Source organism: Oncorhynchus gorbuscha, linkage group LG19 (assembly GCF_021184085.1).
Source record: "Oncorhynchus gorbuscha isolate QuinsamMale2020 ecotype Even-year linkage group LG19, OgorEven_v1.0, whole genome shotgun sequence".
Classification (NCBI taxonomy): Eukaryota; Metazoa; Chordata; class Actinopteri; order Salmoniformes; family Salmonidae; genus Oncorhynchus; species Oncorhynchus gorbuscha.
In genome coordinates this window covers 44,035,283-44,058,017 of record NC_060191.1, presented here as the reverse complement: position 1 = coordinate 44,058,017, position 22,735 = coordinate 44,035,283, and the positions used below count along the sequence as shown (strand labels likewise).

Below are 22,735 nucleotides of genomic sequence, written 5' to 3'. Positions count from 1 at the left end.
GGCAACAGTAGTAGACATTAGTCATCTCTAAATATTATTATTAATTAATATTATTTTTACCAACCATATTTAAAAAAACGTCATTTGTATGTTTAGCTCACATAATATAATTTAAAGTATGCATTAAGGTGTCTGTAATAGAATAGATGTTTCAAAAATGAATGTAGACATGAATAAATGCATTTCTATAGCTTCTAAAATGTTTTTTTTTACAATGGTGGGGGAGTGCCAAGATGGAGACTTCGACACACCGCCCCATACAGTCATCTAGTATATACATAAACCATTGGTCTCAACTCAATCTAACTTTAACATTTTAAATAAGGACCCAACACTTCCAATTATTTTCTGTGATTGAAACTCCTAGGCCAGCTGAGCCTGTCCTGACCTGTCTGTTAGAGAAGGATGATTGAAAAAGACAGCCGCTGCCGCTGAGAGACAAGAGAGTGGAATTAATCGGGAATTCAACAAACACATAGCAGACTCCTGAGAAGCAGCAACTCCACTCTTGCAGATGGTCTTGTCAGTGGCACGACTATATCCATACAGTGATGTACCCTTTGGAAGTGGAGATCATTTTGCCTGGTCCCAGATATGTTTCTGCTGTCTTGCCAACTCCTGGCATGATCAATGGCAAGACAGCACAAACAGAACTGGGACTAGTCTAGGTATCATTTTGGGGGTAAATGATGACTGATGCTTCGGGTGAAGGGATAAGGGTTACTTTGTAGGATGATATGGGAAGTAGAGTGGATTCCCATGCAGCAGGTTAGGTTTGATCAGGCCATCTGTCACCAGAGGAAAGGCAGATGCAATACATGACTGTGCCTCGCTAGAGCTTTTGAACTGCCAGAACCATATATTTCCCATTTTATTTCATCAATTCATCACTTCCGCCAAAAAGTGGCAGCATGCAATTTAATTTAATGTATTTTTTTTACTCCATCTGAGGGGGAAGATTTCTACCTTCTACAGAGTAAAATGTATTAACTTCTACATGAAAGTGTTTTTCCCCCTTATCGTGCAACTCAGAACCAAGTATCAATTGTACAAAATGCAACTGACTTATATAGAAAGCACATCTTTGCTATTCTTCCATAACAACTCTAGACCAAGCACAGCATCATAGGATATAGCGTCTGCCTGAGGACATGCCAATAGGATTTCACTTGTGCAATAAACTCTTAACATGACAGCGCTGTGCAGTATCTGCTCTTTGTCGTCAATTGGCAGTTACCAGTTAACGCTCTGCTCAATCTCCCTTTAAATGGCCCTATGTAAATCTTTCCTGAGATCAAGCTGCAGCCTGATAGGGTCAAACAAGGTTCAGGCTTTGATCATTGACCAATCAGGAGCACCATAAAGTCAGTTGCCATCTAAGAAGTCTGATAGCCATCAGGTCTCCCAATAAAAGAGCCATTTTTATAGGAACAAATTCTATCCAAATAAATCCTGTTTTCTTTCTTTGGTTTGGCTCTGGGGTCAGAGTCATTTGGGGTCACGGTAATGGCACCAGTCATTCATGAGTTAACCCCTTCTTTGCCTTCTACTACCCATGCACTGATAGCTTGGCTTGGGGAGGAGCTGCACAGTGGAGCAAAGGTAACTACATTTTGTGAAATGGATGTCAATTTTGAATCTGTGTGTGATCATTAATGTCTCCATTTTTTTTCCCCCCCTAAAAGGTCCCTTACGAGCAATAAAGAGATGGACCAGAGATGAAATGTATGAGTCTTCTCTCAGACAAATGAACTTGAATTGAGATGATCATTTGCCCAAGATTCCTATCATGGCTGATGCATTTCTCTTTAATTGACTAAAGAGCAACAGCTGAGACATCACGAGGAGTTAGATTAACGTGGTATCATAAATCAACAATTCACTTACCTTGATTTTAAGTGTTAGTACAAAGGCGCAATAGTATAGGCAGGTACAATTGGATAATACCCTGAACGGAAGTTGTCACACAAATATGCAAACATCAGGCAATACTGTGTCAGTTCCAGCTGTATTCAATCTGATCTATGAAATTGTATCACATGTAACGTTCTGTTGTGTTATATCTCTAGCTAGCAATAGTGAACACTACACTTGTCAGTTAGAGGACACATTCTTCCAACACAAGCAACTACCTTCGAAAAATCAAATAACAGCAATAATAAAGACCCACAGACCTGCAACGAGCAGTCGCGGAATCCTGACACTGTATTCTTCCACTGTGTTGTGCTGCACATGAAGATAGCATTGATTGTGGGTTTCTGGACTGTCTTGACTATTGCATAATTATTTGAATTTTTATTGGCTGCCATTTTGAATTTCCTATTTACTTTCCTGTTTACCACTGCGCACACACCGGTTGAATCAACTTTGTTTCCATGTCATTTCAATGAAATTACTTTGAACCAAGGTGGAATAGATATTGAATGTATGTCTGTGATCTGTTTGGGCTTTTCTCAAACATGCATTGCATTCTATGCACCTGTTAGATTTGGCAGCAATAGTGATGGATTCCATACCAGACCACCACTGTTCAGCCAAACCTAATGACTGAAACTAAATAACCATCTAATGATCTGTTATGAAGGAATATTGAAATTGCTAAGGGCATATTCAATATCGCAGGCATTAGCCCTCTCATTATGTTGGAGCAATCAAAACAAATATTGTCCATTCGAAAAGACAGGTGCAGCCACAGCTGTGAGTGAGAGCATTTTCTCAGTCTATGATTTCCGGCCGCATTGCGACACAGTCAAACTGATATTTACATCTGAATCCTCTGAATGAGACGACTGCATTCCTCCCATCTCTCGGCATCAAATAAAGTACAACATACAGAGTACAGCGATGCTTAGCTGATTTGTTGGCCCAAGGAGGGTAAAACTGCTTTCTGAACGGATTATGAGTATTTAAACATTCTAAAAGAAGGTAACTGACTGCCTGATAGAAGAGATGAGAAGATAGGGTCACAGGTCGATCCCAATGTTTTATGATACAGCCTCCCTGTTGCCGATACATAAGTCATGTGGAATTGCACTAAAACCCAACTATTTGACCAGAGCTCCCCCTGGGGGAAAATGTGCTCACTTACAACCAATAAAAATGATATGAACATAAAGAGGGGCATAAGTCATTTATTTTTGAGTAAAATATTGTGCAGGTGTACATAAAGGATGTTTAATATTTTTAAACTTTTGTGATATCAGGGGACAACTAGTGTTTCATCTTACTTACCAAGATAACTAACAAACCAGCACAGTACAAAGAATCACACCCTTCTGTATTTTCTAGTTGCAATGTAAACTATTTACCAAGCGTAATCTGAAGATGCACTGATACTGGAAAAGATACACTGGATACTATCTGTGTAGCTACTACAATATAGAGCAGGGAGTTTGTCAATCGACATGCTGTACCGTGGCCATCTGACAGGAAGATAACCACCCGAGGGCACTGTTGTACAGCAAAGTGACCCTCCTCACCATCTCCTACTGTCACATACTTAATGAACACACACCCCCGCCAGGGATCACATAAGTCAGAGTGTGTGGCTCAATAAAGACACAGTCATGGTCTCATGGATGACTGAAGTCAGGGATCTTTAAACTAATGGTATAGTGTGTTTCATCGACATCACAACAACATTTAGTAGGATAGGCGTAGTATTGTATGCAGCAGTGGTGTCTTGCGTTAACCATTTTATCTAAAAAAGGAAATCACTTTTGATTATTTCACCAAGAATAAGAGGTAGGTTTAAAGGTAATATATATGCTACACTATGTATACCCGTTTATATTATAGCATGTATCATGCTCATAGATTCGATGTATAATGTCACTATTACAATGAACAGGAGAGAGGTTCAAATAACAGCCCCAATGTGAGACACATTATACAGAAAAACATATAGGTTACAAATAAGTCCACCAATGTGGTATTACTAGTAAGAGAAGTGAGCTTAGAAGAATACCTCAAACGTCCTTGCTCTTCTGTCCCGTGAAATTTCTGCCTGGCACGTGTGTCTACATAAGATCGAAAAGAAAACTAAAGAAAACAGGCACAGTGTGCCTTTCAACACTGCCAAAAACTCAAAGCGTGTCAAATAATGTTGGTGATTCAAGCTCTAGGGATTTCGTAACTTTCAGTGAGAACATATGTTGTCGATGTAATTGAGGACATCTTCATGGTGGGGTTCCTGCTGATCTTAAACAAGTCTTTCTTCTCTTTACTCTATTACAACTCTATGCTGTGTGCCAACAACAAATACCTGTGGGCACCATCCATCTGGAGAGCCCCGTCCATGGACGCCTTGCATCAATGCTATGGCCTTAGTTGTGCCCAAAACCTGAGCAACTAACTATATGGAAGATCAAAAGTTATTTATTTTTCAACTTACTGCTTGCTCACTTGGGGAAATAGCTATCAGGGGTGAAATAACATAAAAGTCACCTTTGGAAATGACAGAACAATTTTTATATATATTTAAATGTAAAAATGGAGACATACTATTCTATATCCTCTCCTCTCTAAATTGATGATTTATTCTCTCCTCTCTCCTTTGTTTTTTCCCTCTCTCAAGGAAGTTATTCCAACCTGGGAAAACAGACATGCATTTTCTCCCCCAAATGTTCCAGCTATCTGCATAGCGAAAATCGTACCATTTTCAATAGCCTTGCTTCCCTACTCAATGTCCCGCCACAATAAAGGAGCTTCATCGATTCACTTGTTCTACTCTCCAGTGAAGAAGAAGCTTCTGTATGGCGGTGGGGGATGGGGAGGAGTTCATCCTAGCAACCACAGGCCTCGCTCTGGATATGTGAGAGAAGATAGATTGGCCTGAATGCCTGCTTCCTGGGGCCTACATTTTACTGACAAGCCTCTGACAGCTAAAAGCTGGAACCTTCTCAGTTGCCGCAGCAACCCAGGCCTGACAGTCTATAAATGCGAGGTTATGGTGGATCCATGAGTGTCTCCTTTCAGCCCAACACTGAGTCTGTGTCCTAATGGGTCATGGTCAAAAGTAGTGCACTAAATAGGGAATAGGGTGTCATGCAAAGATGATTCTCTGCAACCAGTGCTCACAAGACAATACAAAATCAATCTCCTTTGTTGCACTCGGTTTCTGATTCAACAAGGCACAATTTTCCAAATTCCTTCTAAAGAGAGGGAGGGTTGGAAAAGTGGAGTCACTGTGACGTGTGGCCTGCAGAGGCATGTACTCTATGTACTGTAGATAGTCAAACTATTCCCTGGCTCACCGCCACATCACAGAGACCCCCACAGTTTGACAAAAGAGGACACTCAGAGGATGCGTCCCAAATAGCACCCTATTCCCTATACAATGCTCTACTTTTGACCAGGGCCCGTAGAGTGAACTATGTAGGGAATAGGGTGCCATTGGGGACACAAGAAGCATATCTCTCCAGGAATAGCTGGCCAATTCAATAGGACAGGGCCTCTTAAGGCATAGTCCAATTCAAATAGCGGCTACCTCGCATAAGATAGAGAGAATACCGAGATGTTAAGTCTACTCATAATGTAGCAAACATTTACAGAGTGAAAATGTTAATATGACATCTTTATAACTACATGTAAAACCTTAACATAGTTCACATTGTTTGTTTGGACTGACACACACACACACACACACACACACACACACACACACACACACACACACACACACACACACACACACACACACACACACACACACACACACACACACACACACACACACACACACACACACACACACACACACACATTGATTATGTTTGAATGAGGGACAACTTCTTTTTTGGGTCCTTTATGTCGGTTGGACAATCAGAACCCATTGGCTTGCATAACGCAGTTCAAACTTTACGTTGTATAATGCACAGTTATTTGCCTTTCTGCAAAAGTTAAACACAGGGTTCTGCTTCAGTGAAGCCATGGTCAAGGTTAGCTAGGCTACACTAACCAGCTTTGTCTGTCCATGACTATGGTGTAGGGGCTTGTCCACCCATTAGCGTCAGATCCTCACATGGGAGCTTTGAGTTTTGTGATGTAAGTACCCATATTGAAATATAATTATTATACCATGTCAGTCATATTGTGTGTACCCATTAGTGTTCCGGTCGAATTGCTGTGGTCTAAGGGTCATTGTCCCTTCTGGTAATCCTATTTCTATGCATACCACTTCCCCTGGTGTGTATAATATGTATAGAGTGTGATATACCACCAGATAGCTTCTGTGTATGTTTAAGGGGGCAAGCCAAGCCTTAATGGTTCAGAAAACCGCCCTCTTAACCACAGTTCCAGACCAGAACTACTGTGTATAGTCAGACAAAATGATTCCCCTTTTATCATCTCCACTTCACCCAGCTGTTATGTAACGTTCAATCTAATCAAAGCTGTCACTGAAATGTTCACGAGAGGAGAGGGAGAGGGGAAAACTGTGGAAACACGATATAGATCAGTTGATGTGGATCCCAGGCACCTCATGGAAACATTGACAGAGAAAATATATCTAAACATTTGCCCTTGGTTGGATGGGAGACTTTCATGATAAACAAACCTAGAACGTAAGTGCCTGTTGGGGAAACATTTAGCTAATCTCCATGCTGGATAACAGGCGCAGAGATGACGATGATGATGGTCTTGGGTGAGGCTGGAGATGTGGGGAGTTGGCGGTAGTCAACTTGATTTGCCAAATGTGTTTAGTACGTGTACTTTGAGAAAAGATCATTCATGCATGAAATAATCGTCTGACTTGTCATATTGGGCACTTCAAAGGAGGTACCTAAAAGACCAGGTGACAATGACCCTGTTCGTTATCAGGTTTGACAATAGATTTTAAGAGCAAATCCTTATTTTATCGCCATTGGATTATACTTCATGGTCATTTAATGCCATTCTGTAAAAAAATGTTTGGTATCATACAAGCAAGCAAAGAACAATCGGTTCCAAGGGTCTGTTCTGATTTGAATTATGATAGGTCTACAGATTTCATCCATTTTCCTTATTGCCATTGGAAGTGAACCATTTGTCTTCAGGGCACAGCGGGGAACCTGGCAAGGCGCTTCGGCAGATTTCTTTTTACTTTTTTCACACTGATCCATAACAATAGAATTTTGAATAGTTGGATTTTTGGTTTCAAATGAATATGCAAACTTAAACTCTCCTTCTCACAGTGGGCCAGAAAGCTGTGTGACTGTGTTGGTTTGCGTTTGTGTGACTGTGTGCATGCACGTGTTTGTTACAGCTATCGTTTTATAAGAGATCACTTGAGAACATGAGTGATGAGGCTGCGAGACTCACACCCTAGGGTGAGTTTCTTTGGATAATTCAGGAAACATATTGGTCTAGTCACAGTGTTCGTGCAATGCTCCCCCAATGTAGTATAATATTAGTGCTTTTAGACTCCAGAGTAGGCCATAAACATCAGAATGTACCACTCCTTTGGAGACAGCAAATCTAGACCAAAATATTTGGCTCTCATTGGTTGGTGGTTGTATGCATTTGGTTTTGTATCTTCCACAAGGGACCAATGCTAAGACCAGGGTCATGTGAAGTTGGCTGAAACTGGGAGGGACGACCTGGATTGAAGAGCGTCTGCTAAATCAATGACCTGTAAGCCACCAAATTTCTATTTCCGTTGAAAAACGTTTTAAAAACTGTTGCAGAGAGTGTTTTCTCTCTTCACACCTGTGTTAATTTATGGTGTAGCCTCTCGTTTGATCAACACAGAGAGACAAAGGCCAAACAAAGCTCTCAGGTACAGAGGCGATGACTGTGTTTGATGCTGCAGCTCTGGGCCATTGTTTAAAGAAGATGGATTACCTATGTAGCATTCATGAACACATTCTGGCCCTTCTTAATTGGGGACATGCTGGCTATATGGCTCTGAGTTATAAACGATTTAGCCAATGAAAACGCTCAAATCAAAAGAAACTACTGGGGCCTTAGCCTCAATGACCTCACTGTTACGGTTTGGAGAAAGTGTGTTTGCATTCATGTTCATGTTAATGCTGATGACACTAACGCTGAGAAATAGAATCCATCGTTATGTAGTTCTAGTGTATTGTACAGTTGTCATAAACATGCGTGAGCACCTTATGAAGGCTTATCATCTCACAACGATTCAAACTATTAACAACCATTTTGTGTCAGAGGCAATCTCCTACAAAGAGAAACATAATGTATAATTAGGCTTATAAGATATAAAAGCACATACATTTACATTTAAGTCATTTAGCAGACGCTCTTATCCAGAGCGACTTACAAATTGGTGCATTCACCTTATGACATCCAGTGGAACAGTCACTTTACAATAGTGCATCTAAATCTTAAAGGGGGGGTGAGAGGGAATACTTATCCTATCCTAGGTATTCCTTAAAGAGGTGGGGTTTCAGGTGTCTCAGGTGTCACATACATCAATTTATTTATTTTTTTGCCTAGTTTGATATTGAACAACAAATAGTATACACTTTAGGTCATTTTATTGGTTTTGGAAATGATCAACACCAGCAAATGTAAAACCTTGTGATGGAGTCCAGTTATAACACACTGACAGAGTTACAAAGAGTCACATTCAAAGCATTAATATGTACAATTCCACACTCAAAAAGCCTTCACTGGTGTAAACTGAATTGGGATTGTAATGTCAAATCAGACATGTAATTGAGTGATAAATTGTATTTTCTCAATTCCCTCCCCTCTGACCTTCTCCTCCCATGTGTTTTGAGAAGGAGGCAAGGTGACAGGACAAGAGGAATTGAGGAAAGAGGATTGAGAAAGACATGAGGTGTTGACAAAAGGGAAGTTAGGGAGAAATGGCGAGACTTCAATGGAATAGCAGCTAGCAGCCATTGCGTGCAGAACCCTTCTGACGAGAAATCAAATAAATGCCTAACAATACCACTTCTGTAATGATACTGATAACTTATTTTTTTATCAAGGGGGTAAACAAATTATTGTGTCTATAATGGCACCATACAGAGTACATAAGATAATTTGACAAACCTTTTTTTGTTCAGTACTCAAACAACTAGCAAAAAAAGCCACGTAACAAACTGACAGATTTGCAATGTGTTCCATGTGAAAACGGCACTCACAATTTTGTCAAATGAGTTATGTGTTGAACATGAACATTTCATGTGACGTGATACAGTTGAGGACAGGACAACTGTTTTGCAAAACGCAAGCTACCCCTAATGTTCATCACAAAGGATTCAACAGGAACAGAGGTAACAGCTAGGAACGTGTTCAGGGGGGAATAAACATTACAGTACACAACATTCAGCACAACATCAGAACACACCTTGTCACTGGGGTTTGCTACTACTTTGTGACACGATGTACAAAAGGCATGTCCACAGACTACATAGTAAAGACAGACGAGACCTCTTCCAGCCATGTTTAAGGCAATTTAAAAAGCATTTCCTACCGGTATTAATTCTCTTCGGTACCACTGGTATCCCTGTCATTCTTTTTGAGCAATACACATTTTCACAGAAAGCATCATTACGATCGAACAAACAAGTTAGACACAATCAAATAAATCAATCACATTAACAAGAATACAGAAAGAAAGAAAGAAAGAATGACTGCAATATTATGTTCTTTTAAGACAAAGATGAGAGTGCAACGGATTGTGTAGGACACATTGGACCTCTGACATCAGACGTACGCTACTATGCTGCCTGAATGAGCTTTACCTGGCGTCAGACCTACTGTACACACATAAAGGCAATAATAAGCATCAGTAAGAGTGAGGAATGTCAAACACGGTGAACATCTTGTGTCACGGAATGCCAATGTTGAGAAGCCTTTGTGCCAGTTTCACAGACATAAGTTACGCATAGTTAGGCGATTGCACACCAGCATGATCCCAAAAAATATTTGGGTCATCTCAGATTGTTCTGCCAATTCTCACATAAAAACTTAATTGGGAGGAAGGATGTTTCACATGCTTTTTTGAGAAAAGCCATTTTAGGCCCTTTTAAGACCTACCTATACATGCCTCCTGTAAGACCCTATGATCTGTGAACAGTATGTGGTTCAGACATCTTGGTGCCATTATCCTCCTTATAGTGTGCTCTGAAATATGGAGTATGTCTAGATTTAAAAATAATAATAATCACATTAATTGTTTCAACATTAACAACATTATTATAAATATCTCAAAAGTACCATTTTTGATTTAGCTTAGACATATTGTCTGGAACAACATGCTCTTAAAACACATCACATTTCCAGAGAGGGCTCTCTGCTACTTTCAAAGAAATGATCAATGATATACATCGAAATGTACATTATAGGTCATTAACCAAATCACACCCTCCTGTAGGATTGCACATTCACAAAATGTTTTCCCCATTCACTATGTTTGTGATGCTCTTAAAATGTATCAGAACTTTAAAAAGTAGCAGAGACCCCTGAAAATTGGATGTACTTGTATAGTATATTACTTAAAACCACCATTTCGGGCCCGTGGGAAAAGCGGCCATCAAGAGCTTCAAAGTGCAGTGGCCTTCATCATACAAGTTCAAAACGTGCGAGTGACCACTTTAACAGAAACGTATCAGTGGACCATATCAGTACGAGCCAGGCCTCAGAAGGATCCCGGGAGTAAGGGGAGTACAGTATGAATGCAACACAGCACATGTGCTGCTCGGTGTAGAGCCAAGGGGATCAAAAGGAATAGGGGCATATAACAGAGAACACAAAGGCAAGTCATCCCGAAAGGGCAAAGCACGACACAGTAAGCCTAAAGTGGGGGAAGAAATCTAATTGGACTTCTCCAAAACCACTAGCGATTCTAGTAAACTTCTAGCTCCAACAGAATACAGAAAGACCACGAGGGATAACGATGGTGTGAAGTCCATCTGAAATGAGTTTGGTACAAAGCTGGAGGTTTTAGGAAGCAGGAAAAGGGTGGATTTGGGAAGTTTGGTGTGTTGGGCTTTTTGAGATCAGAGAGGTATTCTGATCAAACAGAAAACAGGTGTTGGGTAATCAAAGCTGCTCCGGATGTGTGGCCGATGTTTGAGACCCACAGACGTCATGGACTAAATCAGAGACAGACCCGGATGTCCTCGGATCCAAAGTTTCAGCGGTGAAGGTGGCGACACATGAATAATGGCATTTATCCAGATGCGCCAGGCTGGACTTTCATCGGGGGCTATTCACTGACACAGTTGATTAAACGTGTGTGTGTGTGTGTGTGTGTGTGTGTGTGCGAGTATCTCTCCCACGGCTTTTATGGTGGTAGTTTCTCTGCGTTTTTGGACAGACTTTGCAGCAGGGTTTTCTGAAAGTGCTCTTCAGATGTTTCAGGGACGAGGAACTCGAGGAGAAGGTCCCAGATACAGTAGACCAGGTGTCTGTACAGGGTAAGAGTCACAGGTTAAAGGTCAGGAGTCTTCCAGAAATCTGCTGTCCAACATTTCCTCTCCAAAATTATACATAATTTCATTTCACAGGTGGACATTTTAAGTTTGTTTAAAATGTTGAAAACTTCATTTGTGGCTAGCGAATTTTACAACGGGTCAAATTACAACCTGATATTTCTGCAATTGTGTTGCAATTTCCCCCATTTACATCAAAGCATAATTTAGGCGAAAGCATACAGGCCAAGAGCATATACCGGCCAAAGATACGTTTTTTTTCAACGTTTTACTGCTAACCTACAAAGCATTACATGGGCTTGCTCCTACCCATCTTTCTGATTTGGTCCTGCTGTACATACCTACACATACACTACGGTCACAAGACGCAGGCCTCCTAACTGTCCCTAGAATTTCTAAGCAAACAGCTGGAGGCAGGGCTTTCTCCTATAGAGCTCCATTTTTATGGAATGGTCTGCCTACCCATGTGAGAGACGCAGACTCGGTCTCAACCTTTAAGTCTTTACTGAAGACTCATCTCTTCAGTGGGTCATATGATTGAGTGTAGTCTGGCCCAGGAGTATGAAGGTGAACGGAAATAAAATCAAATTCAATAATGTTTCAAACACTACAGGGAAAGGATCTGGAGCAATGAACCGCCCTTGCTGTCTCTGCCTGGCCGGTTCCCCTCTTTCCACTGGGATTCTCTGCCTCTAACCCTATTACAGGGGCTGAGTCACTGGCTTACTGGTGCTCTTTCATGCCGTCCCTAGGAGGGGTGCGTCACTTGAGTGGGTTGTGCCGTGGCAGAGATCTTTGTGGGCTATACTCGGCCTTGTCTCAGGATGGTAAGTTGGTGGTTGAAGACATCCCTCTAGTGGTGTGGGGGCTGTGCTTTGGCAAAATGGGTGGGGTTATATCCTTCCTGATTGGCCCTGTCCGGGGGTATGATCGGATGGGGCCACAGTGTCTCCTGACCTCTCCTGTCTCAGCCTCCAGTATTTATGTTGCAGTAGTTTATGTGTCGGGGGGCTAGGGTCAGTTTGTTAAATCTGGAGTACTTCTGTCTTATCTGGTGTCCTGTGTGAATTTATGTATGCTCTCTCTAATTCTTTCTTTCTCTCGGAGGAGGACCTGAGCCCTAGGACCATGCCTCAGGACTACCTGGCATGATGACTCCTTGCTGTCCCCAGTTCACCTGGCCGTGCTGCTGCTCCAGTTTCAACTGTTCTGCCTGCGGCTATGGAATCCTGACCTGTTCACCGGACGTGCTACCTGTCCCAGACCTGCTGTTTTCAACTCTCTAGAGACAGCAGGAGTGGTAGAGATACTCTTAATGATTGGCTATGAAAAGCCAACTGACATTTACTCCTGAGGTGCTGACTTGCTGCACCCTCGACAACTACTGTGATTATTATTATTTGACCATGCTGGTCATTTATGAACATTTGAACATCTTGGCCATGTTCTGTTATAATCTCCACCCGGCACAGCCAGAAGAGGACTGGCCACCCCTCATAGCCTGGTTCCTCTCTAGGTTTCTTCCTAGGTTTTGGCCTTTCACGGGAGTTTTTCCTAGCCACCGTGCTTCTACGCCTGCATTGCTTGCTGTTTGGGGTTTTAGGCTGGGTTTCTGTACAGCACTTTGAGATATCAGCCGATGTACAAAGGGCTATATAAATACATTTGATTTGATTTGAAGAGGACCAAAACCTCCTACAAGGTTCAACGAGCCAAATTAGATCAGCAATAAAATCCTTACAATTGAGACCACTTTCTTGATTCTAACAGCATGTTTCAAACACTACAGGGACTTAGTTGAGTCGTAAATATATTATACTGTACCTTACGCACACACACCTTATTTGAACATTTCAATAAGAAGATTAATTGTGACACATGCTGTTATAATCAAAACTAACGTATGTTAAGAACAAAGGGCTGGCAATGTAGAAATCATCAGCTTTACCCACTGGAAACGTGTCTGGAAAGAGGTATATAATAACAAACACGCTAGAAAACTTGGCTGATGCCCACTGATCCAAAACCAGCTCATCACTTGGCTTTAGCACCCTTTATCAACACCTCATGTCATGTTCCTTCATAATCTATTGCAAGACCATGATGTCAGGCTCTTTAAATCATGTCCAGACAGACAGGCAGGTAGTGTACGTTACTCTGTGTGTGTGTGTGTGTGTGTGTGTGTGTGTGTGTGTGTGTGTGTGTGTGTGTGTGTGTGTGTGTGTGTGTGTGTGTGTGTGTGTGTGTGTGTGTGTGTGTGTGTGTGTGTGTGTGTGTGTGTGTGTGTGTGTGTGTGTGTGTGTGTGTGTGTGTGTGTGTGTGTGTGTGTGTGTGTGTGTGTGTTCACCTGTTTATGTAAGGGTCCTGCAGAGATTCCAGTGCAGTCTGCCAGCTTAGTTGGTATTTGTCTGAGCCCAGCATATCTGAGAGGAGATCTGTAAACACAGAAGAGTACAAATATTGGACCGTGAGGCCACACAGGACTCAAAAGGGATAAGCTAAAAACCATAGCTAGTTGGATATAGTAAGACCAGTAGTCCCTGAAATGGCTTCTTAGAAAGATCAATAGTTCGTTGAAATTATTGAATTTACATTAAAGCAATATCATAAGCAATATCGACTGTAATACTGATGAATTGTATGTTTGCAGAGCTCGATAGGAATGAGTGTGTATGGGCCAGGAGTTTCCCGATCATGTGCTGTACTGGACTCCAGACCAAACTTATAACCTGGTTCCTTTTTCATGGTCAGGTCACAAGGTCAGGATAAACTCCTGGGTCATGTGTATTAGTAAAGTTCATGAAATAAATGTTTACAAATAATAATTAGAACGGAAAAATTAAAATGAGCGTTTATTGAACAAGTCCATAATCCCCTGGTTTCAGTCCATTTCCTTCCATTTGGTGCCTAATGAACACGAGCCTGCCTCTTCATTAGTGATCCCTTACCTGGCAGTAGTCTCATGAGGCAATGCAGAGACTGCTGCTTGGTGTCCTCCTTCTGTTGGTGGCTGCGCTCTGGGCGGGGCTGAGCTGGCAGGCTGCCCCCCGGCCACACAGCCTCCTGGAGCACCCGCAGGTAGATCACCCAGTACTGGGTACAGGTCAGGTTAGCCACGCTCACGTCAAGCCACCTGCAAGGGACAGACAACACACACATCAGGGATGTGATCAGGACAACATATTATAGATTGTATCTTTACTTATTTACTGTCTATTCGGAAAGTATTCAGACCCGTTGACTTATTCCACATCCTGTTATTTTACAGCCTTATTCTAAAATTGATTAAAACAATTCTCCATCAATCTACATACAGTACCCCATAATGACAAAGCAAAATTTTTTTTTGTAAACATTTTCGCAAATGTATAAAAGAAATAAAACTGAAATATCACCTTTACATAAGTATTCAGACCCTTTACTCAGTTTTCATCTTTCATATATATATATATATATATATATATGAAAGATGAACAGATCGGTCTGGAGTATGGATAATATATATTGGGAGTTTTTCCCATACTTCTCCGCAGATTCCTTCAAGTTCTGTCAGGTTGGATAGGGAGCGTCACTGCACAGCAATTTCCGGGTTTAAGTCTGTGTTCAGGAACGGAGGTCCTGAGTGCTCTGGAGCAGGTTTTCATCAAGAACTGATCTGTTCATCTTTCCCTCGACCCTGACTAGTCTCCCAGTCCCTGCCGCTGTAAAACATCCCCACAGCATGATGCTGCCACCACACTTCACCGTAGGGATCCCATCTCCACAGAGGAACTCTAGAGCTCTGTCAGTGACCATTGGGTTCTTGTTCACCTCCTTCACCAAGGCCCTTCTCCCCCAATTGCTCAGTTTGCCAGGCGGCCAGCTCTAGGAAGAGTCTTGGTGTTTCCAAATTTCTTCCACTTAAGAATGATGGAGGCCAAGGTGTCCTTGGGGACCTTCAATGCTGCAGACATTTTTTGGTACCCTTCCCCAGATCTGTGCCCCAACACAATCCTGCCAGGGATCTCTACGGACGATTCCTTCGATCTCATGGCTTGGTTTTTGCTCTGACATGCGATGTCAACTGTGGGAGCTTATATAGACAGGTGTGCCTTTCCAAATCATGTCCAATTAATTGAATTTACCACAGGTGGACTCCAGTCAAGTTGCAGAAACATCTCAAGGATGATCAATGGAAACCGGATGCACCTGAGCTACATTGAGTCCCATAGCAAAGGGTCAGAAGTATTAAGTAATAAGTATTTTTATGTACAGAAATATCGAAAAACCTGTTTTCTCTTTGTCATTATGGGGTATTGTGTGTAGATTGAGGGGAAAAAACAAGGCTGTAACTGTCACGCCTTGGTCATTGTATTTTGTGTTTTTGTTATATGTTTGGGTAGGCCAGGGTGTGACATGGGTTTAAATGTTGTGTTTCGTATTGGGGTTTGTATTAATTGGGATTGTGTATGATTAGGGGTGTGTCTAGTTAGGCTTGGCTGCCTGAGGCGATTCTCAATTGGAGTCAGGTGATTCTCGTTGTCTCGGATTGGGAACCGTATTTAGGTAGCCTGAGTTCGCTTTGTATTTTGTGGGTGTTTGTTCCTGTCTCTGTGTAGTGTTCACCAGATAGGCTGTAATAGGTTTCACGTTCCGTTTGTTGTTTTTGTATTTATGAGTTATTTCATGTATCGCAATTCCTTCATTAAAGTCATGAATAACCTACACACTGCATTTCGGTCTGACTCTCTTCATTCAACAGACGAACGCCGTTACAGTAACGTAACAAAATGTGGAAAAAGTCAAGGGGCCTGAATATTTTCTGAAAGCACTGTAGAGCTGTAAAGATAGGAGGTCAGTGTGGGAGTAGGGTAAATGTTCATGAATAGAGGATGACGGCAGAGAAGTAAAATTATCAGGACAACATAGAAAGTGTCACCGAGTATGAATAGAGGATGATGGCAGAGAAGTAAAATTATCAGGACAACATAGAAAGTGTCACCGAGTATGAATAGAGGATGATGGCAGAGAAGTAAAATTATCAGGACAACATAGAAAGTGTCACCGAGTATGAATAGAGGATGATGGCAGAGAAGTAAAATTATCAGGACAACATAGAAAGTGTCACCGAGTATGAATAGAGGATGACGGCAAAAAAGTAGGAATTCCTGATTTAGCAGCAAAAAGCAGCACATCCCTGCACGCTATACAACAGATATGAGAGGCTATTCCAATGGAATAATTCCAAGAGTGCAAACCCTCCATGTCTGTCATTCCAGGTAGACTCAACCAAATACTCAGCGTATTTGGAAGCTTTAAAGTACTAGGCTATTTGGACACGAGACGGTATTGCCTTTTTGCTTGGTTCGTGCAGCATGTGCCAAACCAGCAAGCGGACGTGAGGCAGCCTTGACATTCATCCAGACTGCGCATCGACAGCATTGACAAGCGAAGATGTACCTGTGGAACTCATTTACGTGATGAAATACCACCTGGCTGCACGGGTCAAGGCACAGTGCAATCCCGATGTCATCACAGTTCCTTTCGTTGAAACATCAATTTACTTCTGACAAGGTAAACCGGCCACTTCTGACAAGCCACTTCTAAAGGAAGACTTTGTGTATGGCAATACTGTCACATAGAGAGGATATTTAACTCTCAACGAGATTAAAACCCAGACTGACTTACATAATGTAGGCAGAGAACGCAACAACCCGCCATCCACATAACGTGCAGAGGTTTTTTGAGCACAAGGTAATGGCCGTACAACGATAACCTTATAGAAATACAGTAGATGGTATTAATCAACTAAACGAAAGCAGACCAAAGAACTTGCCATGCCTGTAAAAAATCGGTGCGTTTCCAGTCATACACACACAGGGAGAGAAGATTTGCTGGTGGTCTCTTGAGTAGGACTTAAGCAAAGAGAGAACACAAAAAGTGGTTATATCCAGACTGTATTCAATTGGATGAGAGACTTGATCAAAATCATGTAATAACACTCTGCAGATGTTATATAATACTGTAAAATGACACTAAAATATGTTCAACAGAATATGTCCTTCAAGGGCAAAATGTCATTTATCGTTCATGGCACATTTGATGTTCCTTTAATTGGGTTATTTCATGACAAGATCTTTCGTCCTGTGTTGCCACACACTGTTGAGGGACATGGACGGCCCTTGTTGTTCGTTTTCTTTTCACTACCTTACACCTTCTCATTGTTAATATGTTTCATAACAGCTAGGCTGGCCTCCCAAACCAATGCATGATGACATCCTGACATCTGTGTGGAACCATGATGTGGGACTGTGAGATACTGTTACTATAAAGCCTATGAAGGATTGCCTGCTAAGAACCTCTGGCAAGATTGATATGTGCAACGATAATAGTTGCTCACATGTTGTATGCCTTGGAGGGAGAGAGAAGATAAGTTAATAGGAAAAATACATTCCAATGAGAGAACTTCTGAGTTCAATTAACAAATAACAATGACTAGGAGTTCTGAGAAAATACAAGTTACGTAACACAAGTAATATGGATTCCTTACAAAAATGTGTTGCACATTGAGCTCAATACTTCCTTGACTGAAGAAACTGTCATGTCTCACAGAGCAGCTATGAATTCTGGGAAGTGAACATTTGTTTGCCACGGATCTCCTACTCTTCTGAAGTTAACTCTGCAGTTTTATTTTAGCCCCCTCGGAAGGAGGACAATGATGAGTGTTCTGTTCAATGCCACATACAGTACCGACCGGAGGCAAGCGCATCAGCCTAAATCATGGTAACTTACGACGACAAAACAGCGGAGGCAAGCACATCAACCTAAATCATGGTAACTTACGACGACAAAACAGCGGAGACAAGCACATTAGCCTAAATCATGGTCGCTTACGACGACAAAACAGCGGAGGCAAGCGCATCAGCCTAAATCATGGACGCTTACGACGACAAAACAGCGGAGGCAAGCGCATCAGCCTAAATAATGGTCGCTTACGGCGACAAAACAGCGGAGGCAAGCGCATCAGCCTAAATCATGGTCGCTTACGACGACAAAACAGCGGAGGCAAGCGCATCAGCCTAAATCATGGTCGCTTACGACGACAAAACAGCGGAGGCAAGCGCATCAGCCTAAATCATGGTCGCTTACGACGACAAAACAGCGGAGGCAAGCGCATCAGCCTAAATCATGGACGCTTACGACGACAAAACAGCGGAGACAAGCGCATCAGCCTAAATCATGGTCGCTTACGATGACAAAACAGCGGAGGCAAGCGCATCAGCCTAAATCATGGTCGCTTACAACGACAAAACAGCGGAGGCAAGCGCATCAGCCTAAATCATGGTCGCTTACGACGACAAAACAGCGGAGGCAAGCGCATCAGCCTAAATCATGGTCGCTTACGACGACAAAACAGCGGAGACAAGCGCATCAGCCTAAATCATGGTCTCTTACGGCGACAAAACAGTGGAGTCGAGTCGAAAACACATAGACGTGGGCACGAGCTGCCAAGGCCAAACATACTTTCTTTCAGCCAAACATTATTTTTTCCCCTCATTTGGGAAAATCTTTGGACATTGCGGCAGATCCTGCTGAAAGCATTGGGAACCTCCCAAGTCTCCCCAGTCTATAATGTCATGGGAGGGCTGGTCTGGTCTGGTCTGGTCTGGTCTGACATGCATGCGGTCGTGGTTTATGTCTTGGGGAAGGAGCAGTCACTCCAGCTCCTCCTACCCAGTCACTGAGGAGATTTATAGCAGCCCGACTGCACTATTTCATCAGGAAACACGGAGGCCCTGGAAACACTCAGAGCGGTGATGTCTTTCACAGTCGGCATCAGAGTAAGTCATGTTCACGTTGAAATAACCTCGCCCTGACTCGGTGCACCTGGTGAAGGTCTCCTGCCATGAGTAACCATGCAGGGAAACCAACCGAATAAGTAAGTCTACACAGTGGGCGATGTTGTCTCTGGAAAAGATCGTGCATCTTGCTATATCGATGAACGGCACCCAATTCCCACCACCACATACTTGTAATACAATACAATAATACAGTACATATTACAGTATCATTGAGGAAAATGATGCAACACAAAGTGCAATAGCTAACCAGCCACTCAACATCAGTGTTGGTGGATGGAATGCAGGCCTCGCTGGGATAACAAGAAGACAAAAGCTGCACTGGTCCAGACAAACCATTTAAGGGCTGACGTTGGACCACAGCTAATGTAAGGAGATGGAACTAAAAAAAGCGAGTTGTTCGGAATCAACAGTAGTACATTTTATTCCTACTGCTGACCCGTCGGGCCGTTTATGAAGTGCAGTCCATTTTGACTGGCGGCGGATTTGACAGGGACACGCAGCATTAGCAGGGAATACATTTCTCCACCTCAGGAAGAATGGGGAAAAAAGGGGTTACTAAAAGCTCTCCCGTAGCCAGCCATGTTTAAACAATCCCGTTTCAAATTCTAATAGGTGCCTTGATTTCTTCTGACACTGCAAAAACATCAACGTGACAACTATGTTTATTTTGAAGTGCCTAATTGACACAGCCCACGACATGGTGTTGTTTCTGGTGGGCAATGGAAAGGGGAGTGAGAAAGACAGTTCATTCATCGTCTGTGACAGACAGTGACCGACCCTGATGCACATGCTGGGAGGAACCCTTTAACATCAGCAGATTTGGAGCATATTGGCTCTGCTAGTTGATTGTCATTTCTCCTCACTGGAACCCTTGTTGAAACTCGCTAGCTGTTTGAAGTGAGATGATAGAAGTAGTGGACCACTCTCTGACCTTCATTCTGACCTTGACACACACAGGGTTAATGAAAAAAAATGAATGGAAAAGCATCTCCTTGGCTTTTTTTAAACGTAGACCAGGGGTGTCAAACTCATTCCGTGGAGGGCCTAGTGTCTGTGTTTTTGGTTTTTCCTCTCAATTAAGACATGGACAACCAGGTGAGAGGATTTCTATACTAATTGGTGACCTTAATTCATCGATCGAGTACAAGGGAGGAGCGAAAACCTGCAGACACTGAGCCCTCCGTGGAATGAGTTTGACACGTGACGTAGACCATTATCAAAATGAGGACTTTAGGATTGAGAAGTCCATCATGAAGAAGGCCCTATAGCACTTGAGGATGAAGAACCTGTGCTTTATTGTTAGGGATATTCTGCCATGGCAGTGGGATGCGAGCCTGTCAAACCAGTTTAAAACGCGAGGCCTGTCTGGGTTCAGACTAACACTCATTCCATGTGATCTGTGTAAAACCATCCGGTGCCAATCACATAAACTGTAGTTGTTATTCTAAAGTCTTGGGTGAAAATAGCACAAGGACTTGGGACTCGGCAGCCAATAGTAAAAACACTTTTTCAAAGAATAATGTGGAGGAAGACATGAAAGTGTTTTTATGGAGCTCAAACAAATGGGGGAAATAAAATGACTACTTTCTCTAACGTCGGACTCCAGCACAGCTGAACTAGCAGACATTGCGTACTAATTAATTAACAAACCCATTCAAATCCTGCATCACACTTGACTTTAAATTACGACAACGCTTAAAAATTGGCTAGATGACCTAAGAAAAATATGATGCATTTCCACTTCACTCAAGACTCAAAATGACATTGAGTAAAAAGTCAGACTGATGGATTTTAAGCATGTCCAGGGTGCAGGTGTTAGTGAATGCAGGTGTACTGTGTCTGCACTGGGTAATTAAACAAAAAAAGGCCATCGTCCATCCATCCATCCAACTGCTAGTTGAATTCCCACAATGCTGTTGCCAAACAGAGCAAGATGCCAAGGGAGCCAAAGAGCTGAATTCCATCAATCTATTTAGCTCGCAGAATAATCAAACTGGGAATGGAGGTCTGTAGCCAGCCTTTAAACAACTCATTACATGTTAACAGACTGTTCCACAAACCCAGAGGCACACTGGACTGAGACAAAGTGTTCCTCCTCCGTGCAACGGGTCTGCTTTAGCTCACAGTTATCATTTGCATCAACAATAGTAAAGCCTATGTCATACACAACAAGAGCATTTTACTCCTCAAACACCTAATATAAGGTCCAGGGAAAGATTCCAAGGGTCTTAAAGGGATACTTCAAGATTTTGGCAACAAGGCCGTTTATCTACTTCCCCAGAGTCAGAGGAACTTGTGCGATGCCATTTTCATGTGTCTGCGTGCAGTTTGAAGGAAGTTGTTAACTAGCTTTAGCTCAATGACTGGAAGTCCATGGGTATCTGCTAGCATGTTAGTTTTCTTCCTGTATTGAACACAGATCATCCCGTCTTCAATGTTATCGATTATTTACTTTAAATACCGAAAGTTGTATTACAAAAGTAGTTTGAAATGTTTTGGCAACGTTTACAGGTAACCTTTGAGATATTTTGTCGTCACGTTGCGCAAGTTGAAACCGTTTTTTTCTTGATCAAACGCGCCAAATAAATTGGCATTTTGGATATATATGGATGGAATTAATCGGGAACACACAGGAAGCGGCGCAGGTCCTAATCCAGGCACTTGTCATCTCCCGTCTGGATTACTGCAACTCGCTGTTGGCTGGGCTCCCTGCCTGTGCCATTAAACCCCTACAACTCATCCAGAACGCCGCAGCCCGTCTAGTGTTCAACCTTCCCAAGTTCTCTCACGTCACCCCGCTCCTCCACTCTCTCCACTGGCTTCCAGTTGAAGCTCGCATCCGCTACAAGACCATGGTGCTTGCCTACGGAGCTGTGAGGGGAACGGCACCTCAGTACCTCCAGGCTCTGATCAGGCCCTACACCCAAATAAGGGCACTGCGTTCATCCACCTCTGGCCTGCTCGCCTCCCTACCACTGAGGAAGTACAGTTCCCGCTCAGCTCAGTCAAAACTGTTCGCTGCTCTGGCTCCCCAATGGTGGAACAAACTCCCTCACGACGCCAGGACAGCGGAGTCAATCACCACCTTCCGGAGACACCTGAAACCCCACCTCTTTAAGGAATACCTAGGATAGGATAAAGTAATCCTTCTCACCCCCCCTTAAAATATTTAGATGCACTATTGTAAAGTGGTTGTTCCACTGGATGTCATAAGGTGAATGCACCAATTTGTAAGTCGCTCTGGATAAGAGCGTCTGCTAAATGACTTAAATGTAAATGTAAATGTAGATACCCTTAGACTTCCAGTCACTGTGCTAACGTTAGTTTGTACTGGACACAGACATAAAAATAGTATACACGAGTTCATCTGACTCTGGGGAAGTGCCAAAATCCCAAAGTATCCCTTTAATGGAGGACTCATTTGTTTGTAAAAAACGAAACAACACAACCACACGGACGTAATAAAGAGTGAAAGACAAACAAATAAACAAGTATTTACAGTAC

General features: G+C 42.5%; 1 protein-coding gene across 1 annotated transcript in view; it reads right to left on the bottom strand.

The window, feature by feature from the left end:
* Nucleotides 1-8,407: 8,407 nt before the first annotated feature.
* The window catches only part of snx19b (sorting nexin 19b), a 35,628-nt gene continuing 21,300 nt past the window's right edge, over nucleotides 8,408-22,735 (bottom strand). The window contains exons 10-12 of the mRNA XM_046313579.1: nucleotides 14,339-14,523; nucleotides 13,738-13,825; nucleotides 8,408-11,366 (exon numbers count right to left, since the gene is read on the bottom strand). Coding sequence (XP_046169535.1) covers nucleotides 11,243-11,366; nucleotides 13,738-13,825; nucleotides 14,339-14,523 — 397 coding nt within the window. The 3' untranslated portion in view covers nucleotides 8,408-11,242. The remainder of the gene's footprint in view (nucleotides 11,367-13,737; nucleotides 13,826-14,338; nucleotides 14,524-22,735) is intronic.